Here is a 27,537-nt window from a genome sequence, read left to right as displayed (position 1 = left end):
AGACTAGGAACTGAAATTACTAAAATAAAGCATAGGAGAAATGGTTCATGAAATTGTTCAGGGCAAAGAATTTTTGGATATGTCCCCAAAAGCACAGGCAAACAAGACAAAATACACAGGTGGAGTTATGTTGAGCTTAAAGACCACCTGTTACGGGAAACAACTGAATGAAAATGACTGCAGAATGGGGGAAATATTTATAAAACACCCATCTGACAGAGAATTATGACCAAGACTGTACAAAGAACTCAAACAATTCAATAATAAAAGAAAGCAAATAATTTGATTAAGAAAGCATCTCATTGATAAATAAATAAAGAAAATGTGATATCGGAGAAAGATAACTCAAAATTATGAGAAGGGAGGGGATATAAAGAAGTTGGCTATGGGAAGAGTTGGGGCAGTGAATGTGTCCAAATACTGTTTGAAATTCTCAAAAAATTACTAAAAATATTTTTTAAAGAAAAGGCTGAGATGGGGGATCACAAGGAGTTTGAAACCAGTCTAGCCTGGGCTATATAAAAAATCTAAGGCAAGCCTTAGCAACATAGTAAAGTCCTATCTTTCAACAAAGCAAGACACCCACCAATAAATAAATAATGAGAAAATACAATATATACACAGAATGAAATATTATTCAACCATAAACATGGAATTTTGACATTTGTAATAGCATGAATTAAAACAGAGACTATTATGTTAAATGAAGTATGCTATGTTAAACTAATCAGTTACAGAAAGGGCAAAAGCCACATGTCCTCATTTACATGTGGAAACTAAAATGTTATCTCATATCAGTAGAGAGCAGAGGAATGGTTATGGAGTCTGGGATGAGTGTAGAGGAAGAAGAATAGATATAGCCATAAGTACTTGGTGCAGTTTACTGAAAAACAGAACCTTTAATAATCAATAGCACATTGGATAACTATGGTTGGTAACAAATTCTATGATTTAAATTACCTAGTAAAGACTTTGAATGTTCCTAGTGTAAATAAATCATAAATATGTGAGGTGATTAATATGACAATTCTTCATTGGATCATCAAACACAGAGATGTCACACTGTGCTCCACGGATGTGTACAACCACTGTGAGTCAAAAAAAGCATATATATGTATGTGATTTTAAAGATCCTTTTTTCCTCTGGTGTGTGTGTGTGTGTGTGTGTGTGTGTATGTGTGTGTGTGTGTGTGTAAAACAAATGATATATACTAAGGAGCTGTCTAGTGACTACCAACTAAGTCTAGCTATTATTTCTAGCACAATGTCCTGTGTGTTGAATGACAGATTCTTGCAGTCCTTCTAGTCGGTACCCTGCCCCCCAGAATGCTCTGTATGGCTCTCACTACTGATGTCTTCTTACATGGAAATGCTCAACATTGTGCTGGTTAGGTTTGTTTGTTTGTTTTGTCATCTTGACAGAAGCCTGGGTCATCTGGGAAGGGAACCTCAGTTGAGAGAATGCCTTCATAAGATTATCCAGTAGAGAAGTCTGTGGGGCATCTTCATGTATAACGTTTGATGTGGAAGGGCCCATCTCACTGGGAAGTGTCCTGGGCAGGTGGTCCTGAAAAGGCAAGTTAGGCAAGTTATGGAGAAAAATCCAGTAAGCTGCACTCTCCATGACTCGGTTTCAGTTCCTATTTGCAAGTTCCTGCTTTGGGTTTTGTAATCAAATCTATAAGGGAAATAAACCATGACCTTTAGGCCATGGTATCTTTACTATAGAAATAGAAAGTAAACTAGGACAACTCTTTATCTCTCTATCTACTGTTTGTTTCAGGAAAACCACCAATGTGGGGAAAGATATTTTTTCATGCAGCCAAGCAGCCACTCATGGGGATAAAAGAGCAGGAGCTAATGACCAGCAGCAGGTGGGAACACACCAGATCAGTCCAGACAATTCCTAGAGCTGGGGCTGCTGCTCATGGGTTATTTTTATATTTCCTGTGTCCACCGTGAGATGGCGGCCAGAAATGAAGTAGACAAAGATATCATTTTTGCCCATTCACATTCCTCATTCTTTATTAGTTGAAAACTATGAAGAAACAAAACAAAACCTGGAAGAACTGATTAAAAGGTCATTATTTCCAGTTAACTAACTCTGTTTCTGAGAAAATCAGCCCTCAGGAGTAAACTCATGTGGGAAATCCTTCACCTCTTAGGTTTGATTCAATACTTTTGTTGGTTTAATTTTTTTCTAAAAAGAGGGGTGAGCACATTTTAATCCACCATGTATATGTTTTTGTATATCAACTGAATACACACACACACACACACACACACACGAGAGAGAGAGAGAGAGAGAGAGAGAGAGAGAGAGAGAGAGAGAGACTTTCTTCAGAAAACCACTTCTGTGCTCTTACACTTGGTCTTTGCTGTCAACTCTTAGAGATAATTTAACTGCTGTAATTATTTGATGGTAATTGGTTTTCAGGGTTTTCCCCCTTGGTTTCAAATAAACAGGAAGACCATGAATCCAAACAAGACAGAAACACACAAGTTTGAGTTTATTCTGGACTATCTAGCAAACTCCTGCCTCAATAAACAAACAAGCAACAAGCTTTATTAGTGTGTATGGTAGCATCATACATGGAAAATGTCAGACACAGAGTGAAGGACACACCTGACCTCACTGTGGTATGAACTGGGTTCTGACAACAAAAAACATTGGTGTGCAGCAGAAATAAAATTAGATCATCATGGAAAGAAATGGCTTGTGTCCCATTTCTGCCAGAAAGGAATTTTGGTAGACAGTAACTAATCCTACTCCTTCTAGTCACACTGTTATGTAACACTCTCTAGAGATGCAGCACTCTCTATCCAGAGCTTTGTATAGAAGGTCCACTGTGGGACATATATCATCAAAAATTAGTAGACATTAAACATTAGAAACAAGTCTTCATAATAATTAGTGGTTACTTTCTTTACACAAATGTAGAATTTCCTTCATTGTTCTCCAAAGCAGTGAGTCTTTTAGTTTCATCTAGTATCATTTTCTCCATGAAAAATAATCTATGATTTCCATTTTAGAAAACTCTAGGATGACAAGCACTCTAACATATTCCTAACTCCTTTATGGCCACAAGACATCCAGTTAAAGGACATTAGGTATATAGTTTTTCATGACAGTATTTTCTTAACCAAGTTAGAGATCTGATTTTTATTATACTTTGGATTTTACTCCAAGATGAAGTGATTGTTGAACATAAGCCAGAAAATGGTTTTAACTTAGTAAATCAAATATTTCTATTAACTTATTAAATCTTTATACTAAAGGCCTGTCTTCAAAGCCTCATTAATTACATCAAAAACAGGACTGGAAAAATAACTAAAAGTTAAGAGAGCTTTCTGTAGAATCGTGAGAACCACATGTGACCCTCCATCCCCCAATTATCAAGCCAGGCCTGCCACACAGTAAGGGAGAAAGTACATTATCTCTGATGCCCTCTTCTGGCCTCCATCTGCACACATACACAAGGGAATTTAAAGAGAGAAAAAAATAATATAAGGATAGTTTTGTTATTTCACTTCGTAATTCATTATTTCCATATTTCATATTCTGAGAGCCCTTGGAATTTGCTCTTATTAAACCTGACCATGCTTCAGAAATGGCGCTTAACTTTTATAGACATTCTTTCCATTGGATTGCATTCATTTGAAACTTATACTTTTACAGTGTATGGTGTTCAAAGGACACAAAGTATATTAAGACTTTTACTTTAGTGGACTATCATTTAAATTGTGGAGTTCTACAGTTCTTTCTGTCTTTCTTCCTTTTTTTTTTTTTTTTTTTTGACACAGGCCGGGTCTCATGTATTCTTTTTTTTTTTTTTTATTTTCCAGTTTAAATTTAGATAAGAAACGAGGTTGCTTCACAAGTCAGTTCCAGGTCCCTCTCCCTTTCCCTCCCCTCCTCCCATGCCCTCCCCCCAACCCCCCCCCGTTATCCCCTCATTCCCCCAGGGAGGGTGAGGCCCTCCATGGGGGTGTCCATAGTCTGTCATTTCATATAGGGCAGGGCCTAGACCTTCCCCAAGAGTTCAGGGTGAGAGTGCACCTCACATTGTTCTATGGGAGTCCAAAATCCGTGTGTATACTTGGGATGGGTACTGATCTGCTGCCCAAGGCTCAATAGATTCCCTAGGCCTCCTCACTGACACCCAGATTCAGGGGGTCTTGATCCCATGCTGGATTCCCAGGCTGATGCCTGGGATTCAAGAGTTAACCTTTGTCTGGTCAGCTGTTTCTGGGGGTTAAACCAGCCCAGTCTTAATCCCTTTGGTCATCAGTCCTCCCTCTCTGTTACTGGCTTTCTTGAGTTCAGCTCAGTACTTAACCGTGGGAGTCTACAGTTCTACAGTTCTTTCTTTCTTCCTTCCCTTTTTTTTTTTTTTTTTGACACAGGCCAGGTCTCATGTATTCTTGAAGTCACTATATAGGTGAAGATTAAAATGAACTTCTAATCCTCCTGCCTGCACTTTCAGAATTCTAGGATCACAGGCTGCCTTAGTTTGTTTTCTGTTGCTTTCTGTAGGCCTAGTGATGCTGCTGTAATGTATTTTCTCTTGCATACCCAAAGGAGGCTCCATTTAAAGATGCAAGTCAAATCCATATAACTATTAAATATGGCTTCCCAAAACTGTGTGGGCTTTTGGGAAAATCTCTAAAGTTCCTAAATGCAACTGGGAGACTGTAGGTGTCTGTGAAACCAAGTGAAATCTAATAGCAAACCCAAATATTCTGAAGGAAAAGAGCCACCTGTAAAATGAGGGGACACAGGCTGAGGGGACCAGTAAAGGTTCCTACTTGCTAGGTGGGGGGCGGGGCGGGGCGGGGCGGGGCGGGGCGGTCTCACTGTGTAGCTGAGGCTGGTGCACAACTCAGCTGTCCTGCATCAGCCTCCTGAGTGCTGAGACTATAGATATCGCACACCGCGCCTCATTAAGTATCGTTCAGTGCCTTCCATAGCGGGTAGGATTAGATGGGAGTGGCGTGGCGGCTGCTGCATGTGAAGACACGTCTTCTATTTCTAGCAGGGTTAGACCTATGTAGTGGTTTTCCAGCAAAAGGGTCCCTAATCCCGCAGCTCCCTTTCATAAAACACCAGGGGAAAGTTCTTCCATACCACCACGAGGCGGCAGTATCCCTTCAGGGATAAAACTGGTTCCTCCCACCCTCAGGAAGGTTTTCTTGGTTGGCATTCGGTATTGGGCATGATATTTTACTCTTTCGGCTTTTTTGCTCTTGGGGTCGAGGGGCACAACCCACCTCCCCAGTAAATAACACACAGAGACTTGTTCTTCGTTATGACAACCCATCCTTAGCTTGGCTTATTTTTTGCCTGCTTAAGTTATCCCATCTACCATTTCCCTCGGGGCTTTTGTCTTTCTTATTCTGTATAACTTACTTTTCTTCTTACTCCGTGGCTGGCTGGGTGGCTCGCCCCTGACGTCCTCCAATTCTTGTTCTCTTCTGCTTTCTCTTCCTCAGTTGTCGTTGTCTGCCTGCCAGCCCTGCCTATCCTTGCTCCTGTCTCTGTATTGGCCATTCAGCGATTTATTAAACCACCAGGTGTTTTAGATAGGCAAAGAATCACAGCTTCACAGAGTTAAACAAATGCAGCATAAACAAAAGTCACACGCTTTAAAATAATATTCTACCAGAATTCTGGGTGTCCAGATTCTATTCTGGGACATATCTTCTAACAGCTATTCATTCCTGATAGTTGTTCAGCTGCTGGCACTAGAAATTGCTTTAGGGAACAAACTTAAGAATAGAATTCAAAACTTCTGGATTCAAAAGTCTATATTTAAAAGTACTAAGATTCAGTTCCACTGCTGCCAGATGTATTGATAGAACACTACACACACCAGCAAATGCTTATAGATTATTGTTACCTGGAACCAAGTGACAATAGTCTCTTAGATTTCAGAAGACAAAAACATGTTACAGTAGTAGAGCATTAGGGTACGTATAGAGAAATAAATAACTTGACGTTTGCCGGTGTCCTCTAAAGTTTGCAGACCTTGCAGAAATTAATGGCTGAGGGAAAGCTTTGATTTTTCTCCCAGTGCTCATGTCAAAGTCACTCCTGTGTTCTCTAGCTCAAGAGTTGGATTCCAGAAAAATAAACTTTAACATTGGAACCCCCAAGCTATTGATTTATAATTTAAGACAGCTTTACAACCTTCAGAGACTTTTCCAAGGGACCCTAACCAAGAATGAGCCTGATGGAACTTGTATAAGACACAGATAAAGCTGAAGACCAGAGCCCCCGGTACCCTGACCCTGTTATGTAATACTCCCAAATCTCTGAAACTTCATTCTCCTTTTTTATTTTTTCTGAAGGCAGATATACTTTGTTTTGCTTTTCTTACTATGGAAACACACCTCTATTGTGGATTCCATGGCTCTTGATAATCATCAGTATACATCACAGTACTACCAATGTGACAGGATCTAGAACCGCCTAGGAGATAGCCTCTGAGTGGGCCAGTTTAGGATAATATACATTAGGTTACTTGAACTGGAGAGACATATTTTAACTGTGGGAGACACCATTTCATGGACTGGGGTTCTGAAGTAAATGAAAAAGAGGAAGGGAGCTGAACACAAATAACTATTGCACCTTGTTTCTATGGATGCAGAATGACTAGCTACTTCAAGCGCCTGCAAAAATGACTTCCCCATCATGTGACCATGGCCACAGATGAAACTTGTGGACCAATAGGCTAAGAAATTTAACATATGCTTTCCAATGGGAATCTAGGAGATATAACAATTCTAGGGAAAGAATAGAAGATTATTTCTGTCCTGCTGATATCTACACCCTACTTAACACAAGGCACTTCCATGAAGACTGACCCTTAATCTTCATGTCCCCCTAACAAATAAGATAGATAAGTCTCTTGAAGTGGTGGGAATTGAAGCAGGCTAGCAGGAGGAATAATTTAGCAGCATGACACAGGCTATGCATACACCACTCTTCTAATGCACTTGACAGCCTGAGAACTCACTTCCTATACACACACAGAGCCATCTCTGGACAATGCACTTGGTGACATGCTAGCAATCTGGAAGGGACATGCTGGCAAACTGGGACCTCCACTTTCATCAGGTCGTACAGGCAGCTTTAAACAGTGACAGCAAGTAACATCCCTTTGTGACCTATTCATAACACCCAGTGTCTACTCAAATACACCCTATGACACATCCTGAAAACAAGAAAGATGTGTCGATCCAGACTGAATTAGTTTTGACTGCATGCTCTGGGGAAGGTATGCTTTCTATGTGAACTTTTAGAGAGAATCTCCTATTTACATTCTATGGCTATAATGTTAAGAAAGACCAGCTGTGAACAATAGGAAATCGCCCTGGGGACAACACCTCATCCATCAAGTGTGAAAAATGAAAGTTTATTTTCAAAGAGAGGGCTTGAATAAGAATGCAACTAGAAGTGCTTCCTGCTTGAAAACAGCCCTGTAGAGAGGTGTTTCCCCAGGGTGGAGGTACACAGAGGCCAATGCAAACTGTGGGCCAAGGGGACTGGAATGCCTCTCAAGATATCAGAGGAATTTGGTAGCATTGTCCATCAATTAATACTGTTCTTTCAGTTATGAAAGTTCCAAGCCTGAGTAGAGTTCATGTTTTCTTGCCCCACTAGTCTGAATATCAGAGGCCAGACAATGTGAAGCAGGGAAAAGTCCCTGCAAGGAGACCCTGAGAAGTTGTTCCATAAATCTTTGAAGAAATGCTGGAATCATGGGATCATCTATTGAGGAAAATTATAGGCACAGAGGAGAGCCACCCCAATAGACAGACCAAGTTATACAGCAGGCAAAAGAGCTGGAACAGTGTGGCTACCCGAGGTCTTTAGATCCCAGAACATGCGCTATGGCTGCTGTGAGGAGCAACCCCCAGCACTGCAGGGCTCAAAGAAGATCCAAGGAATGAGTGTATTTTTTTTATCTGAGGGAATATGGGCCCATTCTTTCTTCATTGTTTCCTTCTGACTTTTTCTTTATTCTTTTGCTTCTTGTTTTTCCTCTATATCTTTCCTTCTCTCATTCTTGTTTTCCTTCTAGCTCACTTTATTTTTCTGTACAGATTATATACCCCAGTGGAATTTTTCAAGCAATACAAAAATTACAATGTTGTTATAATCTATTTTTCAAGTGAATGATTATAATGAACACAGGTAACAAACATGTTTCTGGCTATTTTTACATTGTTAAATAAAGTCATCCCAAGGACCCACATACAATTACATCTAAGTACTTATTGTAGATTAACAGAGTGTGAGTAAGTAGGGTATTTTTTTTCAGTCAGTTCTTTTACTGCTAGGCTGCATATTACAGTTATAAAGAAGGGGCCAATCATTTTATTATTTATCTCAAGTGGTAATCTTATTTCAAAAGAAATATTAGAAGAATCACAAATCTCAACTTTTGTATATGAAAAAGAACCAGTCAGCTCTATTTTAAATCTTTAGGGTGCATAACAGTTTTGTTTGTTTGTTTTAATCTGGAAGTTGGGGGCAGAAATAGGTACAAGGAATTAATCATCACCTTTGATCACAAACAATCCTAGCTAGGAAAGTACATCAGCTAATAATAATTGGGCTGCTTTGTTTTTTATTCCTAACCCTAATGAATCTATCACTCAGTGTGTCCTAGTGAACTTTAGATTGTTTTCTAATTTTTTTAACCTCAAAGCCATTATTAAAGATCTTAATCTAACCAAATGTGATTTTAAGGCTTTGTTTCAACTCTAATGCACACAGAAACCTGTGAACACATCTCCCAATGAAAGATTAAAGGAATTTAAACTAGATGGGCAACTGGGACTCAGTTGTTTTTCTTAATTATAAACATAAGCCACAGTCTACACAGCTCCTCAACAGAAACTCGTGTGTTCTAGCTGTATGTCACTTCCTTATTTTATATTTTATCCTCTGCAGCCTCTGCTTTATCAGAGGCAGGGAACATTTTATCTTGCCTTTACTTACGTTAATTTATCCACTAAACTAACCTCTATCATAATTCCTTCCTATATTTATTAAAAGCCCTCAGTCATCAAAATCCCATTTAAACTAACATTATTATTAAATAAAACCATTGCTTCAGTTAAACAGTACATCTCAGGAGGAAATCATCTTCATAATAATACATAGGTAAAAATGCCCAGTAGAACAGGATATTCCCAAGAGATGAGATGACCATTGACACCATGCCTGATACCAGAGAAAAATAGCAGCTGCAAATATGCAAAGACAAAGCAATTGCAAGAAACATCCTGGGCAGAAGCTCTTGGGGCCTTGCCAAGCTGAGATTCACCCAACAAGGTTTTGTTTTCTGGTGGACCAAACCTGAAGTCAATTGCCATCTGCTACTCCTCTGACATTGCTACTGGAAAGTCACCATGTTCTCCAGATGTTGGACAAGGAAATTTAAGACTTGGTGTTTTCCTATTGGGTTTGGGTCTTGCTTTGGTTTGATAATTTCCTGCTATATTATTGTTCTTTCCTTTAGGAAGAGAAATACTTATCCTGGGTCATTTTGTATGGAAGTATGTAACTTTTTATTTCATAAAAGTGAAACGTTTTGGCGTCAAGTTGATAAGGGACAGAATTTTGATGGCTACTAAGTGTTTCCAACTACACAGAATCTAGAATCACCTAGGAGGCACACCTCTGAGGAATTATCTAGATTAGATTAGCCTGCATGCATACCTACACAGGATATTCTAGATGAAGTTAATTTTGATGAGAAGATCCATTTTAATCTTGGGGTCATCACTCCACAGGCTGGGGTTCCTGACTTAAAGTGAAGGAAGCAATCTGAGCATGAACATCTACTGATCTCCGTCTCCTGGCTGTGGATGCAATGTAACCTGCAACTTCAAGTTTCTGTTACCTAACTTCCCCATCAGCAGAACTGTATTCTCAAGATGTAAACCAGAACAAACTTTTGTTCCCTGAAATTGGTTTGTTCAGACATTTTGTTGCACCTAGGCACTTAGCATCCTATCTGTGTGCTTGCACCATTTCTCAGATGTCTTACTAAGATACTAAAATCCAAGAGAGTGCATCTAAACAGACAAGTCCTCCCTTAGCCATGTATGATTCCCCCACCTTGATCTTTGAGGATCTGATTCAATGTGGATTTTCTATGTTCTTTGTGGGACACCTTGGGTATGTTTGCAATCTTTCCCTTCTGTTAGGAGACTGAGAATCCCATAGCTAGATGATCTAGTTATTTTACTTATGGTCAGGAATGTTGTTCTGGTAAAGATTTGGAGGTGGGACATTCATGTTGAGGTACAGTGCTAATCCTTTTCCATGTCCTCAAGCAAAGAGAGTAGGAATATTCTTGGCTTTTTTTGAAAGACCAAAGATCATGAGATGTAACACCAAATGTATTCCCTCCTATACTTGTATTTGCTTAAACTAACTACAAACATCACTGTATGTTTTGATTGCTTTAATAATAAAAATGAGAAGTGGTTTATTTGCCCTACTCTTGAACTCAAATGCTTGGAGTCCCCTGTGTCCCCACACAGTTCCTTAGTATCTTCTTCAATCCATGGAAACTTAGTATCACTGGCTTTGGTGGGACAACAAAAGATGTACCTATTTATTGTCTTTCCAGCATTGACCTGATTCTTTTCTTTGCCCAGGTTCAATTGTTAACTTCCGTTGGTGGTCTACCCTTCTTATTATTAAGCCCCATGAGTGATCCTCATTTTTTCTTCACCTTCCCATTGAATGACATATGAAATTTTTCATTCGATACACTGGCAGCCCTCACCTTTGGGGACCTTTATCTTATTTGTTATTCACTTGCAGTCCTCCCTTTTATTTTTCCAAAGAACCAAGTAACAAGTTTGTTGAAGGTCTCACAAGTTACCTGTCCTTGCCATTTTGATTCTAATTGTGATTGTCAAACACCCTATGCATCTCTCTGATACATTCTTGACTCCACTTGTTCACCAGAGAAGGTTTGCTTGTCTTTTTTTTTTTTTTACAATTATACTGTTACTCTCTAGCTTGACAACATTTCTTTTCCTTCAACAGAGATGTATTTCTCAATACCCCACTGGGAAGCAAGCATTTCAGGCCCCAAATCTCATCTTACCATCTGCTTTCTTGAACCATTCTTGTTATTATTACAGGTTTTGTCCTCTACAAAGTATCCTTCGACATTTTATTGACTCTGACTTGCACAGCTGTTATTAAAAATGTGTTTCTAGATTCAATCTCCCATGGAGGAAAAATAAAAGGAGAAATTGACCAAGGATATATTTTCAGTAAAGTATTTGGCTGTCTCTATAGGAAATTCTATAACCAGAAGTCTGCTTACAGGTAATGAATATTGAGATCCCTGGGAAAGAAAATGGATTAAGTTGTACACACCTTTTGCACATAGAAATTTTCTACATTTTTTGTAGTTTTATTAATATTTTATATTTGGAGAAGCTGTAGAATGAGATTGCATTTTTAATTTTATTCCAGTTTCTCATTGCTAATACATAGAAATATGTTTGAGCTCTGTTGAAATTTTATCCATTGCCTTTGATATGATATAATATTTATTTTAGCAATTTAAAAAACTGTATTGGTTCATATATTTTTATGTACATATATATGTGTATTCTACAGATAAAATGTTTTATTTAACCTTTCCCTACATTAGAATTTTTTGTCTTTTTCTTGCCTTACTCCACTGCGGAGTTCGATATCTCTAACAGACAACAGAAGTTGTTGAATGAAGTGACTGATGAAGTTCATCTTTATCTTGCTCCAAGAGTAGAAATATGTTTTCTCTACTAGAATTACGGTGTTAATTTCAACATTAGAGCACTTGCTTACTTGTGTGCTGTTTATTTCATATCAAAACTTGATTAGATTTGGGAAATCCACTCCTAGTTTCCTAAGTTTTATTATACCAGGACTTTAAGCATTTATCTATTAAATAATTTGTTTTTTCCTCTAAACTTTATTTTGAAAATGCTAATAAATTTCTAATACAGTTGTTCATATCATATTATTCTTCCTGTATATTCCCAGACTTAATTTTCTCTAAAGTTGAAATTTGCCTATTTCATCTTTGGGGAAAGAGGCAAATTAAACTTCACAGTCTTATGTTCAGTGTACTGTGTGATAAAACGTACATGGTGATAAGCTATGAGTTAGTATTTGGACAGTCAGCAAATAAGGAAAAGAAATCTAGACATAAACATTAGGAGAAACAGAACTGTTCCCACATTATTGCTACTGTTTGTTTGAAGCAGGAGATGCACACTGTCCAAAGTTCCTCTGTGTGACAAGTATCTTATTTACTTTCCAACTGCTGTGACAAAACAATATGACTAAAGCAACTTATAAAAGGAAGCGTTTAATTTGGGGCTCATTTTTCTGGAGGGTTAGAGTCCTTTATTATCATAGTGGGAAGCCAGGCAGCAGGCAGGCAGACCTGCTTTGAACAGTAGCTGAGAGCTCACATCTCAACCCACAAGCACAAGACAGAGAAAGAGTTGACTGGAAATGGTTTGGACTTTTGAAAACTCAAAGCCTTCCATCAATGAAATAGCACCTCCAACAAGGCCACACCTTCTCATCCTTCTCAGACAGTTCCACCAACTGTGGACCAAGCATTCAAACATATGAGCTCATTGGGGTCGTTCTCATTCAGACAACCACAGCAGAATAGTAGCTAGAGATAAACAACTGTGGCAGCTACAAGCTTTCCTCTGGAAGGTCATTCAGCACACTTTCCACCTGTACACTACGGGCTGTCTCCTCACACATGATATTTTTCTCCACAGTGCAAAATGAATAAGAAATATACATCCCTTGTATGTATCCACAGTACATCTTACTTAAGTCAGACATGCTTCTTTCAAACCTATAAGAGAAAAATAAGGACACTTGGCAAGTTATATTTTGATTACACCCACAGAAGAGAATTTTCAACATAAAATTATTGTGTGTTCTATTGTCTAGGTCAAATTTGAGTTGATGATTGGGGTACATGTATGTGATGTGAAGCCCTGTTTACTTGGATTTCCACATCTAGAATATTTCTGTTGTTTAATTCCAGACTAACCTTTCTTTCATTCCATGGCTGTTATGATTTACTTACAATAATGGCAAGTCACAAGTGTCTTCTTTAACTTTCTGTAGTAAAACTTTGGCACTATCTTCACCAAGTGTTTTAATAATGATGACCAAAGCTAGAATAAACCTAATTTAGGAAACATTAAGTGCTGCATCATCTCTAATGAGGCATTTCCTTCTAGCAATGTCTCACATACTCCCTTCTGACTAGATGTTTGCAAATTGGTTGAGTGATCATAAATGTATATTTATAAATTAAAAACAATATGTTTGATAAACATAGCATTGATTCTTGGGTCAATTAATAATGGCCATCAGATAACTTTATCAGTTATTTTAGGAAGCAGAAGAAGCCCTGAGTGTGTGAAGGCTTAAGTAGGTGTGTGTTATTGACATGAGCTGGCCATGTTGAGGACCATGACCTCAGACCCACACTAAAATGACAAAGCCTTCATCCTCTTGGAGTGAGGCTTACAGGGATGGCAAAGCCTTTCTCTCCCTGGAGTGAGGCTCAAAGGGATGGCAAAGTCTTCCTCCTTCCCTCTTCCCCAGAATGAGGCTCAGAGGGATGGGAAGGCCTTTCTCTTGTACATGTGCAGTTGTTGCTGGTGTAGAAAAGTCCACCTTAACATTCTCACCCTGGATATTTGTGGCCTAAATGTTGTCCATTTCCCTTCAGAAACTGTCCCTATTGAGATCAACTAAACCTGCCTCCTTGGTTTATCTGTATGAAATAGCACTCGCCCGCTCAACAGTAGAATAAACACACTTCTGAGATGCCCAACTTTTCCACCAGAGAGCCCAGACTTTCTTTGTGTGCATGTGTGCCTGTCTTTTCTTCATCCCTTACCACCCCAGTCAAGTCCACCCCTAAGGCAGCACAAGGATGTAACAAGTTAAATTTTCACAAGAATGAGATTCCAAGGGAGCTGAAGAAATGGCTCTGTGACTAAAATGGAGATCCCAATGGACCTGAGTTCAGCTCCTAGCTTGTGGTGGCTCACAAACACCTATTACTCCAGCTTTGGGGTGTACAATGCTTTTGGCTGCCAGGGGTACCTGAAATCGTATGTGAATACTCAGACAAACAGATACACGAAGAGACACATAATTAAAAGTAAAATACATGTTGAAAAAAGTATTTTTATATGATGCCAAAGTAAACATCACCATCTTCCAGAAAAAGCTCCCAAAGAATAGCAACAAAATTACACACACACACACACACACACACACACACACACACACACACACACACACACAGCACATATATAATGATTATTTTAGGACTGTTTGATAGTATCAAATATCCACTGATCATATTCCCTTATTGTTTGTCAGAGAGCTCTGCAACTTAGCTGGCTTGAATTCAGGGTGTTAGTATCTGGGCTTTGAACTGCCTTTTGTGATGTTACCTTTTGTGATGTTACCTTTTGTGACAGCTGCCTTGTGTTTGAAGTGTCTGAAGCTTATCTGAGTTCTTCCTGAAGCATTCAAAGCCTCTGCAAAATTGGTGGCAGAAAAACTGGGAAAACCAAGAGGTCTGGTGACTGATTATTGCTTTGGTACTTGTTTCCTTTGGGAGCTTCAGATAAGAGGTTTTCGTTTGCAGAAATTGATTTGCTAAGGTGTAGATTGTATACACACATACACACACACACACACACACACACACACACACACACACACACACACACACACTCAGTCTTTTGTGAAGCAGTGGCAGTCAGGTCACCAGAAACTGGCTCATCTGCTGTCGTTAAACCAAAATTCATGTTGGAGTGACCCAGTTTCTTCCACAGACCCACCAAAAAAACACAACACCGACACTTGGTGCCCAATGTCAATGTCATGGGGTTGGAGAAAGAAAGGATTCAGTTGCTCCAGGACTCAAGGCTTTGTTTTTCAAAAGTGCACTCTCAGAGTATGAGGACTCCAGGGTTTGTCAGGGTCATAGGGAATTGCCCCATCTCAGAAGTGGCAACAAGTAAAATGACTCCTTAGACAAAGAATAAATCAAGGGAAAGGGCCCTTTTAAGTAGATAAAAGGGAAAGAAGGAAAATTAAAAAAAGAAAATTTTTTGATGGAAAAGGAGAAATGTTTAGTCAAGAAAAGGGATTTCCCCAAAAGAAGGGAAAATGCTGAGTCTAGACCTAGAAATAAAAAGGTCCCATAAACAAAAATAAGGGAAGGAAAAAAAAAAAGAACCAACCTCTTTCCAGTAGGAATAGAGGAAGAAAAAAAGACTCTTTCCAATAACAAGAAGAAATTCCTGTTAACTGCAACTCAGAGTTCCCTGGCTCAAGCTGCCTGTCAGTCAGCTCTTGAGGTCAAGGGTGGGCCAGCACAGAGAGGTGGTATCTGAATTTCAAAGGATGGCCAGGGCTTAACTGCTTCATCCTGAGCTAGCACAGCTGGCCCAGAACTTAGACCTTTCTTGTTTGTTTGTTTGCTTGCTTAAACTTGGTTTAAATGTTGTTTTGTTTTCCCTAATAACAGGAATGACTCATGGTGCATTGACAAAAACTAAAATAACCCCATCTCCTGGTAAAGACGATTTCAGTCAGGGCATAAGTGCTAAGCCAATGCTGTTTGAATTTTCAGAGTCATTAATCATTCATTGTATGGAAGATGCTATCTTCTCTTGATCATCTGATTAATGCTTAACTGAATGTTTAATTTTCATAGTTAATGAACTAAAAGAGGAAAATTCATCATTTTGAGCTATATTATTGGGTATGCTCTTGTCTGTTTATCATTATTGAGAATTTGCCTCTGCTCTTTTAAGTTGCTACCTAGAAACTCTTGACTAAATTCCATAAAAAAATGTAGCACCCTAAACAGAGTGGTTGTTAGCTTATTAAATAATATGGCTGCTAAGGCAAAAGCTCATAGAAATAATCTCTTGCTGAGATGCTAATGAAGCAGGGACTACAGCTGCTGAAAGGCATTAATTAGATTGTAGAAAAAACTGCTGAACCGAGTCAGCCTGTGTATCACAAGGATATTTTAACAACAGAAGAGAAAAAGTGTGATGTTAAGGCAAAAGGTGTTTCTTTTCACTATGCAGGGAGAATCCATTTAGTCCCTTTATAAATTGCTTTTCAGATATTTGTTGTTGATTTCTCCTAAGAAATTGTTACAAACTCTTGACCCGTCATTCATAGTCACCCACAACTGCATAATTTCAGCATTAGCATAGGGCACTACAGTCTCAGTTGGAGCCCTTCAGGTCATTGACAAAGTAATGATGAGAATGCAGAAATCACAGTGCTTACCATCAGCATGTTAGCCTTTCAGCCAAGGGGCACCTGGCTGGCTTCCTGCTCAGTGTGTCCTAAACTAACAAGTATTGGGGGTGGGGGTGTGAACTGCAACAGAATGGTGATATTCTTGCATATCCAATGCATGGTCCTGGATTAAATCCCCAGTATTGGAACAAACATAGAGAGGGGTTACCAGGGCTGAAGAGACGGTTCTGTCGTTAACGCCAACACTGCTCTTTCAGGGAAGTCAAGTTCAGTCCCCAGCGCCCGGCTCACAGCTGCCTATAACCCCAGGTCAAGAGCTCAGATGCCTTGTTAGAGTTTGTGTGAGCACTGCACTCTTGTGCACCTTGTGATGAATGTGGAGCCTGCAACAGTACCCAGCAGACCGAGACTAACGTTTCTTTTTCTAGACTCATAATCTGTTCCCCAAATTTCATGGATTATAAATACAAGTGGAATTTTCACATGGTTTTGTAAGGTCTTGATTTGTTCTCATTAAAAAGCAGAATAAATACAATGTATGAATCCAGTTATTTCCGTATATTTATAAATACCTTTCTAAATATGTTATCAAGTTATAAATGTACTTACAAATCATGCAATCTATGGAGAAGTTTGTATTATTTTTTTACACTGTAATGTTCGTCCAGTGAGTCTTCAAATAATGCACTCAACAATCTCTACTTCAGGGCTGTGGAGATAGTTTAACAGAGTCCTTGCCTAGCAAGTACAAGGACTTGAGTTCAATCCCAGAGCCCATGGATAAAATCTGAGATGGCAGCACATGCTCAGAATCCTAGCATTGGGGAGACAAGCAGATCCCTGGGGTTTGCTGGTAACCTAGACTTCTTGCAGAGTTCTGGGCCAGTGAGAGATTCTGCCTCAAAAACAAATGTGGAAAACATCTGAAGAATATCTTCAGAATTTGTTCTCGGCCTTACATTGGATACATACACACACACACACATACTCACACACACACATACACCACACATACATGTGCCCTACACAAATATGCATCACAAACACATGTATACCACACACACACACACACACACACATACACACACACACGTGTATATCTCACACATACAGACAAACAAATACAATACAGCCCAAGTTTAGGTAATTTAGAGTTCTGTCAATATTCCATTCACCTTTGAACTCCAGAATATGTAACGATATTAAGTACTTAAAAGGCATTTAGTGAATGGTTTTGGCTTTTGCAATCTTAACTATAAGCACTAATTACACACACAAAAAAATAAAAAAAATCCGTAATTTGATTACTGTAGGTTAGTGAAGATTTGACAACTTCACAAAAAGACATGTGTGGCCGTTGTTTACCTAATCAAGCACATCACAGAAACCTGAGGGTAGGGGCGGTTGTCGTTAAAGATGTGTCAGCTGATGGTACTTTTAAAGGCACTCTGCCAAGCTCCTGAAGATGTGTCTCCATTCAAGCCTAACCACAAAAATCCAACAAGCACAGAGACTTACCCTGCAGAGAGAAACGTCTCAGTCAGTTTCTCAGGTTTTGCAAAGTCTTTTCTGGGTGACAATCCCAGCCAAAAATTGCTTAACTTCTCTGACTTTACAAATTCCTAGAGAAACAAAGATGGCAAGTTTAAGAAGCTGTTTCTCATGTATTGCAGGCTTCTGTTTGGGTGTAGCATTACCACTTTTCAAAGTCATTTCAAAGAAACAGAAAGTGATTTTTAAGATGTTAGCACAGTTTCCTGCCTCGCAGGAGGAAAGCTGAACCAGCTGTGTAGATACAGGGAAGAATGAAGAGGAAAGTCCAGTGCCTGGGGGCAGCTGCGCTGTGTTTTAGCTGGACAACCTGCAACTACTCAAACAGTAAAAACCAAAGCCACCGCAAGCTAGTCAGGACCGCCGCTGACCCTGGGAATTTCAAACAGTCCTTTGTTTCATTGTTATGGTGTGGTCAGCCTTGCATAAAGTGCAGATTCCATAATGCATCTAATACTACAACATACCCAACTCAATCTGTGTAAGAACAGAAATCCTGGTCAATCCTACTTCATTCCAGAATCTCCCCTCCAAAACCTGTAAGTATGCCGGGCGGTGGTGGCGCACGCCTTTAATCCCAGCACTCGGGAGGCAGAGGCAGGCGGATCTCTGTGAGTTCGAGGCCGGGCTGGACCGACAGCCTCCAAAACAATACAGAGAAACCCTGTCTCGTAAAACCAAAAAATAAAAATAAAAAATAAAAAAACCAAAACCTGTGAGTATCTGTTTTCTCCCAGTAAAACTTCTCATAAGACAAGCCAGGCAAACTCCCAGTGACGAGACTCTTCCTTGAGAAGCTTCTGCTGGTTTACTTTCATTTTCTAATAAAACACTTGAGCTTTTCACTTTCTATGTTGGAATTCTTTGTCTGATGTCTACAGGAACTTGGCATCAGTGGGTTGAAGTCTCTGAGATCTCTTCAGCCTTCACCGCTGGAGACAAAAGGACCTACTGATTCATTGAATAACCTTAATACAGGGTCAGTTTCCCAGGTCTCAATATTTGGGTAGTGAAAATTCAGTCTGGGGCAAAGGAGGTGGCTAATGACTGCAAGACAGACTTAGCAGAAACAGAGAAGTGGAACAGAGCTGCTGCAATAGAGCCAGAGAAGAGCAACAGCTGCAGAACCCAGAGTCAGCACACAATACTTTGCCCAAAGTGTTTTTCAAGGCAGGGTTTCTCTGTATTGTTTTGGAGGCTTTCCTGGAACTCACTTTGTAGACCAGGATGGCCTTGAACTCACAGAGATCCGCCTGCCTCTGCCTCCCGAATGCTGGGATTAAAGGCGTGCGCCACCAACTCCCGGCTCAAAGCTATATTTTTTAAAGTAAGTAATTATGAATTATTAGTTGATAAAGGTCAATGAGACAGCATAATCAATAAAATTCGCTTCTCCTATAAAAGATGACCAATTTTCTTATGGAGAGAGGCTGAGCCATTAAGCAGATTTATTTTTACTCCAAGATAAATGACTACAATCTAAGATCAGCTCACATAGGTAATTCCAGAACTTGAGAGGTTGGGGCAGAAGGACTGATGTGAGTTTGAGATAAGACAGGGCTACTGAATGAGATTTGTCTCATAAGAAAGAAAATAGTAAAGGATTACTATGTGAGAGAACAGACTATTTACTAATAAGTGAAACACAAAGACATTGTTTAGACCAGCAACCTGTGGGTCACTGTCCCTTTGGGGATCGAATGACCCTTTCACAGGCATCACCTAAAACCATCAGAAATATCAGCTACTTACATTACAATTCATAATTGCTCTGGGCAATATGTCTGGTTAACATTTGCCGCCTCTCTATTAACACAGTATATTTACTTAAACAAGTGTCATCCTATCTGGCTTTACCTGGCTTTTTTGTCTAGTAAATAAAAACTACAACATTTGACAATAAAGAATATCCTCCTATGTGTGTGTTTTTATGGGGATAGTGAGCCCTAGCCATGATGGCCACACTCTCTGTCTTTGAATAGCTATTCTGGAGCACACACAGGAAACCTGTTTCTACACTTCCAACTTGGAAATAATAGACCTGAGGATTCTGGGAGTCCATGCTCTACCCTGTATCTTGCAGCTTCTAAGATTCTGCAAGATAAAGCCTATGGGTTTTAGCTTGACTGTGATTTTCCCTGAGACAGATATGCAAGTCCCACTCCCCTCCCTGTGCAACACAAATGATCCTGAGTCATGAGTGGGTCACTGTGTATCTTCCCAACACGTCCCTCTTCACCCCTTATTTCATGATGTGAAGTGAATCCTTTCCTAGGGAACAGAGGCATAGCAACTTACCAGCACACTCTTGTTCTTAAGCTTCAGCAGGCTGGCATTCTGAGTAGAACACAGCATTTCACTATTTTGCCATGTTCCAAGTCTACTGAGTTTGAAATAACAGCTGTCCTTGTGCCATTTTGAGCCCTTTGGACAAGGTTTGCATTTGTGCTCTAGAAAGAGGACAGAGACTTACAGGTTTGTGTGAACACTCTTGACTATTATTCCATTATTCCTTGACAAGATTTACTGTTACTTCTCTTTAGGTAAACAAGAAAGAAACAAAGGCTTCTACATCCCTATACATCACCCTAAGGAACATAACTTGGGCAAACAGAAAAGTTCAAGTTCCTGGCCAGATTCAAACATATTGTCCATCATCAGGAAAGCTGGATAGTTTTCCTTTGTTTGTTTGTACTCACTTAACAGACTCTTAAAAATTAATCCCAGCAAATGCTATCTAGTAAAAACCAGGTTCACTGAGCCACGTCGGTCAGCTTTTTCCAGCAGTTGTCTCTCTGGCTTTCAACCTCTGGAATATTTTAGAGGAGCCTTAGAAGCACAGGAACATAGTTTAGTCACAAAAACTGCACAGGTGCTGGAAGGGAACACTCCTTCCCCTGGTTCCACACATCACCTGAGATTCATTTCTTTGCCAGGACCTTTCACTCTGTCAGTACTAGCTCAGATTTAGGAATGGGGTGATGTATAAAGAGGCATCATCCCCTAATCACCACCTCTTGAGTTTTGCGCCCAGGACAAGGGTAATAAAGTGCAGATTAAAGAAACTGAGTATGACCGTCTGGTGCTTCATTATGGAGCTGTCAGAACCCTCTAAACTGACAATCTAGTTATTTCTGCTTTAGTGTCCCCCCCCCCACCAAACTACAGGGAAATATCATTAACTCGCTTACCAAGCACACTTCATTCCACATTTAATATTGGCTCTGTAAGACACTGATTCTTAAAGGACCCTGAGATTTAGTTTGTTGCCCAGGAAACAGCTTTGCCAGCAATATAGGGTTACCTGGTTCTTTTCTATACAGCTCACGGCATAGCTGGGTGGCTAGCTTTTGCAGCAGGGAAGAGAGGTGCCTGATTTTCTTGGAGCTGTTGTGATTGTGCGTCAGCTGTAGGGAAACATTTCTCTGAAGCTCTTCCTTGATGTCTTGTAGTTCATTTGATTTTATGATTACTGTCTCCAAAGTTGTATAAACTCCAGTTTTTTTAAAGACAGAAGAGAAGAAAATAGTAGATGATTAAAAAAAACATAAATTCTCAGTTATTCCTACGAGCTTTAGAAATGTCATGCATTTTTTCCTTAAGAAATAGCATTGAGCCGGGCGGTGGTGGTGCACACCTTTAATCCCAGCACTCAGGAGGCAGAGGCAGGCGGATCTCTGTGAGTTCGAGGCCGGGCTGGACCGACAGCCTCCAAAACAATACAGAGAAACCCTGTCTCGTAAAACCAAAAAAAAAAAAAAAAAAAGAAATAGCATTGAAATATTAAAGTGGTAGGAAAAGGCTTCTTCCGTGGGAGTTATTGGAGGAGATGGAGTATATGTTATGGACTACGTTATATTATAAGATGCTCTTTGGGGCATAAAGCCTTAATTCAAAGACTAAACATTGGTTCAACAACTCATGGAATTCTAAATCAGCCCTAAAATATCTATATAGATGCATACATTTATAAATACATACATATATATATGTAACACAATAAAAATTAAGTAGGTTGCATTTAAATATTTATTTATATACCTGTGTAACAATAATAATTAAAGACTGAGAGTCTATGAATTTGAGAAAGAACAGACAGGGGCATAAGAAGGATTATAGAAAAAAGGGAGAAATGAAGGCACTCTATTTTAATTGAGTTTAAACTTTCTTTTTAAAGAATGGGATGATACATACACAATCCTCCTAAAACCCCCAGTCCAACAAGCAGCAGAAGGCACAGAAGAGTCAGACTCAAGACTGCTTTATCTTGCGAATGGGAGGGAGCAGAAGGTACTGTGAAAAGAAAAAGAGCACAGCGTTTAAGAAGCAGCTCACAGCTGAACTTCATTCATTCACTCATTCATTCCCTCACCCTCCCCTCAGCTCCTTTCTACTGTGCATTTTATAATGGAAAGTAATTTGCTGGAAACCCAAAGACTTTAATTTTTTTCAAGAAAAATCAGATTTTATTTTGAATCTTTAACTATGCTGTCTTTCAACCAAGAATTGTTTGCTCGTGAAAGTCTTAAATTTCTTACTACTAAGATCAAGGCACTGATTTTTTTAAAAGTAAGAAACATTCAGGAAGTTCTTTTGAATGAGAAAGGTGTCTCATAAACCCCTGGACTGATAAAAGATTCAAAAAAATAAAGATACGGTTTATAAATTAGAGGGGAGGAAGGAAAATGGGGGCTACAGATAGAGTGTATCCCTGGATACATTTGTGGAAAGTGAGTGTCTGGAGGCTGAGGGAAGCCAAGTCAGGCTGAGGAGTCTCTTGGAATGCACAGGTGAGGCTTGGCAGAGGAAGGTGGTCTAGATGCTAATGAGTTCTATCCCCCTCTAACTCCAAGATGCAGAACAACAAAGCAGGCTATCACTGGCTATGCCCAGGCATCCCTCATCAGCTCTCTGCCTCGCTTAGTCTGGATCTGCCTTTCTCATGACAACTTTTTCAATAGTTTCTATGATTTTCACTATTTCTTGAACAATGAATCACAGACTAGACCATTTTTCCAAAAGTAATTGTGAATTACTGTTAAGGGGTTACATGATTTAAATTATCACCATATATGGATATATGAAAACATTGTTTCAAGAAGGCAATTCAGGAATTATGTTATTTTCTTACTCTGTTGCTGAAATTTGTCTTATATATATCAACAGCTGATAGCATAACAATGTTGTAAAATCTCACAAAAGAGACATATAAAACATAAAATTTGATTTCTTAATATTTTGTAAAATTATTGTTAGTGAAAATACTATAAATCTTCTACTCCTTGTCTGAGGTTTAAAATGCAAAGTCATGAGCTATCTTTTACCAGAATTATTATCTCATTTATGTATGTATTCAATTATTTAAAAGTTATCAGTTGTGTACCATTTAGGCACTAAACATTCTTGTGGCAGCTAATAAAACAAAGTAATAGGGTGTGCATGTTTATGTTGTCATATAGATGCATGTTAAAGTGAAAAGGAACAGCTAAATGCTTGATAGATAGATAGGATAGATAGAAAGGATAGACAATAAATAGATATTTGAAGTCCTTATATTTTAGAAAGTATATGGCTTAGATGTCATGAACACAAAGAAGAAATGTGCAGAATTGGTATGAAGAACATGATGGTAAAATCATCCAGCTCAAAGACTATAATTCAGGGGAGATATTTTCACTTGTGGAACAGAAGATGTTGAGAGTGCTTAAAGATTGTCCTATATGAGAAGGAATGCTCAGGGAGCTTAAAGCAAAGCCAAGCTTGCCTGTGGAAGGGTGGGGCAGGCGCTGAGGGCTGGGGAGAAGTCATGAGGAGACACTTGGAAGACATGGCACTGGAAGCTGAAAGGCATGAGATTACTTAGAAATGCTTATCGGGGATGGAGAGACCGCTCAGCAGTTGGGAGCACTTGACAGCTCTTCCAAAGTTCCTGAGTTCAATCCCAGCAACCACATGGTGGCTCACAATCATCTGTAATGGGATCAGATTTCTTCTGGTGTGCATGAAGACAGAGCACTCATGTACATAAAATACATGAATAAGCAAATCTTTAAAAAAAGAAAAGAAAAGAAACTCATATTGAATGGCACAAAAGAAGGATACCTGAAAAATGCCCTGGAGTGATCCACCAAAGAGCACAAGCAAGAAGTCAAGACAAGCAGAATATCAAAACTAGCTCACCCACAGGAATAGTGAAATTCAGGAGGATATGTTCCAGAGAACACCCAGTGTGAAGGAATTTCACTTAGGTTTTAGTGTGTTATGAGTGCTGTGTTGAGTATGTCAAGTTGTATTGAAGGCAGAGTCTCACACATGCTAAGTAAGTGCTATAGCACAAAGCTATATCCCTCTTATGATGAGATGGAATCTTACAAACTAACTGCCCGGGGTTGACTCTGAACTCACTCTGCAGTCCAGGCTGGTCTTAAAATTGTAATCCTCCTGTCTCAGCCTCTTTAGTAGCTGAGATTAGAGAACTGCTCCCTCAGGCTTAGCAAAGAAAGTGATTTTTAAAGAGAAAGTTTGGCACTACAAAGACAGTAGGGAAGTATAGCAGTGAAAGCATAGGGGTAGGTGGTCATGAGATAGCACAGGAATTAAAGGCACTTACTGTGCAAGCCTAAGGACTTAAGTTAAATCCCTGGTGGTTCACATGAAAGAAGGAGTGGACTGACTCCTCAAGATGTCCTCAGGCCTCCACACATGTACTGTGGCTAGTGCACACATAGATACACATATGTATGCACACACACACTAATACACATGCATGCACACACATTAAACACGCAAAGTATATTTAATCTAAATTTAAAACAAAAAATAGACATCTGAATGCCAGGATAAAACAAGAAAGCCCCAGAAGACCTGGATCAGAGTCAGCTTTGTGAACAATGAGGAAAGATACCATATAAAAAACTGTTCTCTCTCTCTCTCTACACACACACACACAGAAAGTGTTCTCTCCCTCTTTCTCTTTCTCCTATTCTGCAAGCATTTTACTTTTCAAAACTATAAAAACAGGAGCATATGTCTATAACTTTCCTGCACAATATATAGTCTAGTTCCATGACTTCATTAATAAACACACACAACAACAACAGCAACAACAACAAAAAAAACAGAAATAAACCTTTCATGATAAAACACCAGCATTTCTACACAGAGGCACCCTGTCTTGAAAACAAACAACAAACAAACAAAAACCCACCATATTGGAAAATACCATCGTGTCCCATGTACCAAGCTGAATACTTTTAAAATATTGTAATTGCAATGATTTATATTTATGCCTTAAGGAAAAAATCTCTATAATCATTTTGGTACTTTGAGTTTAAACAAAAGGCTTAATTAAAGTCCACACAGAGTAATCACGATATTTGAAGTGTGGGGCTGTGACAACCTCCACAGCCTTGCATCACATCCACTACTCACAATCTTACCTTCTGCCCCACCTTTTTCAGACCTCTGTGTATGTTCTTTCTTATTAGAGTCCTGGAATTTGAGATTTGCATAAACAATTTCTTCAGACATTGGTCAAAGGAAGCAGATTGTCCTTTGAAAAGGTGAGAGAGAGCTGGAGGATGAGTAAGTCTATCTGGAATTTTAATCCACTGTGTGAAAATTAAGATAATCTCACAAGCTAGAATTTCTTTTTTAAAAACCCACTGTGCCTGCCAGTCTCTCAAATATCTGCCCAAGAGGCACAGACTGTTCGAAACCTCAGGCAAGAATAAATAAAAGTCAAAAGAGGAAACATTTTTCTTCCTCTTATTTCTTCCCTTTTCTCATTTCTACATTAATTTTTGAAATTGTGTTTGGATAATATTAGTATCGGGCAAGTTGCACAACTCATTCCTACCACACAGTGAAGATACAGCATAGGATTAAACTCTCTAGCAGGGAATTAATTGGAATGATTTGGCTCTCAAATGCTCCCTGATTGAACCACAGGGGGCAACCATGGTGCCCTGTGAGTAGTATGGTCAGGTTCCCAGAGAAGAAGTGGCTTAGTCAGAACTGCACGAGCACAGATCTCTCTCTCTCTCTCTCTCTCTCTCTCTCTCTCTCTCTCTCTCTCTCTCTCTCTCTCTCTCTCTCTCTCTCTCTCTCTCTGTGTGTGTGTGTGTATGTGTGTCTCATGCAAAGGTTCTGGCTAGATTAACAGGAGTTTTGCTCCCAGTACTGAAGAGGCAGAAGAAGGTAGATCTATATGAGTTCCAGGACAGCCAATACTACATAGAGAGACACTGTCTGAAACCACTCCCAAAATAACAAATTAGCTAAATAAGCAAACAGACAAATAACATGAGACACTACCACCACCACCACCACTTTTAAATGAGCTTAAAACTGTGGTAATATTGAATCAAAGCATGCCATAACCTGGGTCATGCTGGTACCAGCTTCCTTCCCTTTTTCAGTGGTTTACTCAAACACAACATGTGGACTGAGATTTTGTGCAAAAAGTTAAGTTTCATGTTTCCTGGCCAGCAGGGCTGTTGACAAAAGCACAGGTTGTTACCCTAAGAATGCATACTCCCAGTCGTGGTTCAGTGCCCCAGGTTCATAGCTCTTTGTTGTTGTTCAGGGAAACTAAGTATTTTCATGGTTTGGAGACTACACATTAGAGACTGGGTGTCTCATCATTGGATGTTGCCTATTTTTTAATATCTTCTAATATTTCTTTGAAATTCTTAATGATATTGATGCATAAATAACGTTAAATAGGTTGGCATTGTTTTTAAAACTTCTTTGTCTTGATAAAATGTTATACAGACAGGCAGCACTAGATGGACTCTGTGAGTTGTATGTGTGTATTTCTGTGTTTAGATATGAATTCCAGCAATAGTCAAAGAAAAGGAGGTCATGACTTTTAGGGAAGTATTGGACAGCATGGGAGAGGTTAGAGGGAGGAAAGGAATAGGGGGTTATATTTTAATTTTGAAAAGGATAGAAAACTGAAGAGACTCTATAACACAGGCTAAAAGTAAGCAAAAGAATCACAAGTACAAATAAACCAGATATTTACAAAACCATACTGAAGAAAAACTCTAAACTACTAAGAAAATAAAACAGGAAAGCATGCTTTAGCATTAGAAGTATTAACAGTGTAAAATCATTTGTAAAAGTTTCAATAAACATTGAATTAAAACAATAATGGATACTTTCCTGATACTTAATAAGATGATTTTAGAGTATAGTTCAAAATAATTACAATGAAATATTTTGAATGCTTCCATCCCCCCACTAAGATCCCACTAAGAGATACTGTCTCAAAAGGCAAAGTAGATTCACATATACTCCTACATGCGTGTATATGAAAATGCATAGTAACTTACACACACATATAAGCATACCATGACTGTTAAAAAATACAGAATTTTTATTTCCTTCTAACTACTTCATGAGTGCTGGTTTACAAGCCTTCAAGATAAGTGTTCTTATTATCACCTTGATTCCATGGCAGGTAAGTAAACTATAATCAGAGTCCTCAACCAAGATCACCCAGACGTCATAGCAGATAGAGAAACGAGGTGTAAGCAGATCCCAGCTGCTTGTTTCAGACACATATTGTCCCACAATGGGAAAGCACTGGCCTTTCCTTCTTCCTGGTG

General features: G+C 39.1%; 1 protein-coding gene across 3 annotated transcripts; it reads right to left on the bottom strand.

The window, feature by feature from the left end:
* Nucleotides 1-617: 617 nt before the first annotated feature.
* On the bottom strand, nucleotides 618-25,642 carry Clec12a (C-type lectin domain family 12 member A). Of its 3 annotated transcripts, none has more exons than XM_040743726.1 (6): nucleotides 25,363-25,642; nucleotides 22,118-22,216; nucleotides 21,228-21,416; nucleotides 20,222-20,373; nucleotides 17,891-17,994; nucleotides 618-1,567 (listed from the first exon to the last, which is right to left on the bottom strand). In XM_040743726.1, exons 1-6 carry the CDS (start codon nucleotides 25,451-25,453, stop codon nucleotides 1,468-1,470), a joined length of 735 nt encoding a protein of 244 aa, XP_040599660.1. In that variant the 5' UTR covers nucleotides 25,454-25,642; the 3' UTR covers nucleotides 618-1,467. The 3 variants fall into 3 exon arrangements, with proteins under 3 accessions (XP_040599660.1, XP_040599659.1, XP_040599658.1); XM_040743724.1 differs by lacking the exon at nucleotides 618-1,567 and adding an exon at nucleotides 12,383-12,908; XM_040743725.1 differs by lacking the exon at nucleotides 17,891-17,994.
* Nucleotides 25,643-27,537: the final 1,895 nt, after the last annotated feature.

Source organism: Mesocricetus auratus, unplaced genomic scaffold (assembly GCF_017639785.1).
Source record: "Mesocricetus auratus isolate SY011 unplaced genomic scaffold, BCM_Maur_2.0 Super-Scaffold_100001, whole genome shotgun sequence".
In the NCBI taxonomy this organism is placed as follows: domain Eukaryota; kingdom Metazoa; phylum Chordata; class Mammalia; order Rodentia; family Cricetidae; genus Mesocricetus; species Mesocricetus auratus.
The sequence above is the reverse complement of the archived record's forward strand: the minus strand, read 5'-3'. Positions and strand labels throughout refer to the sequence as shown.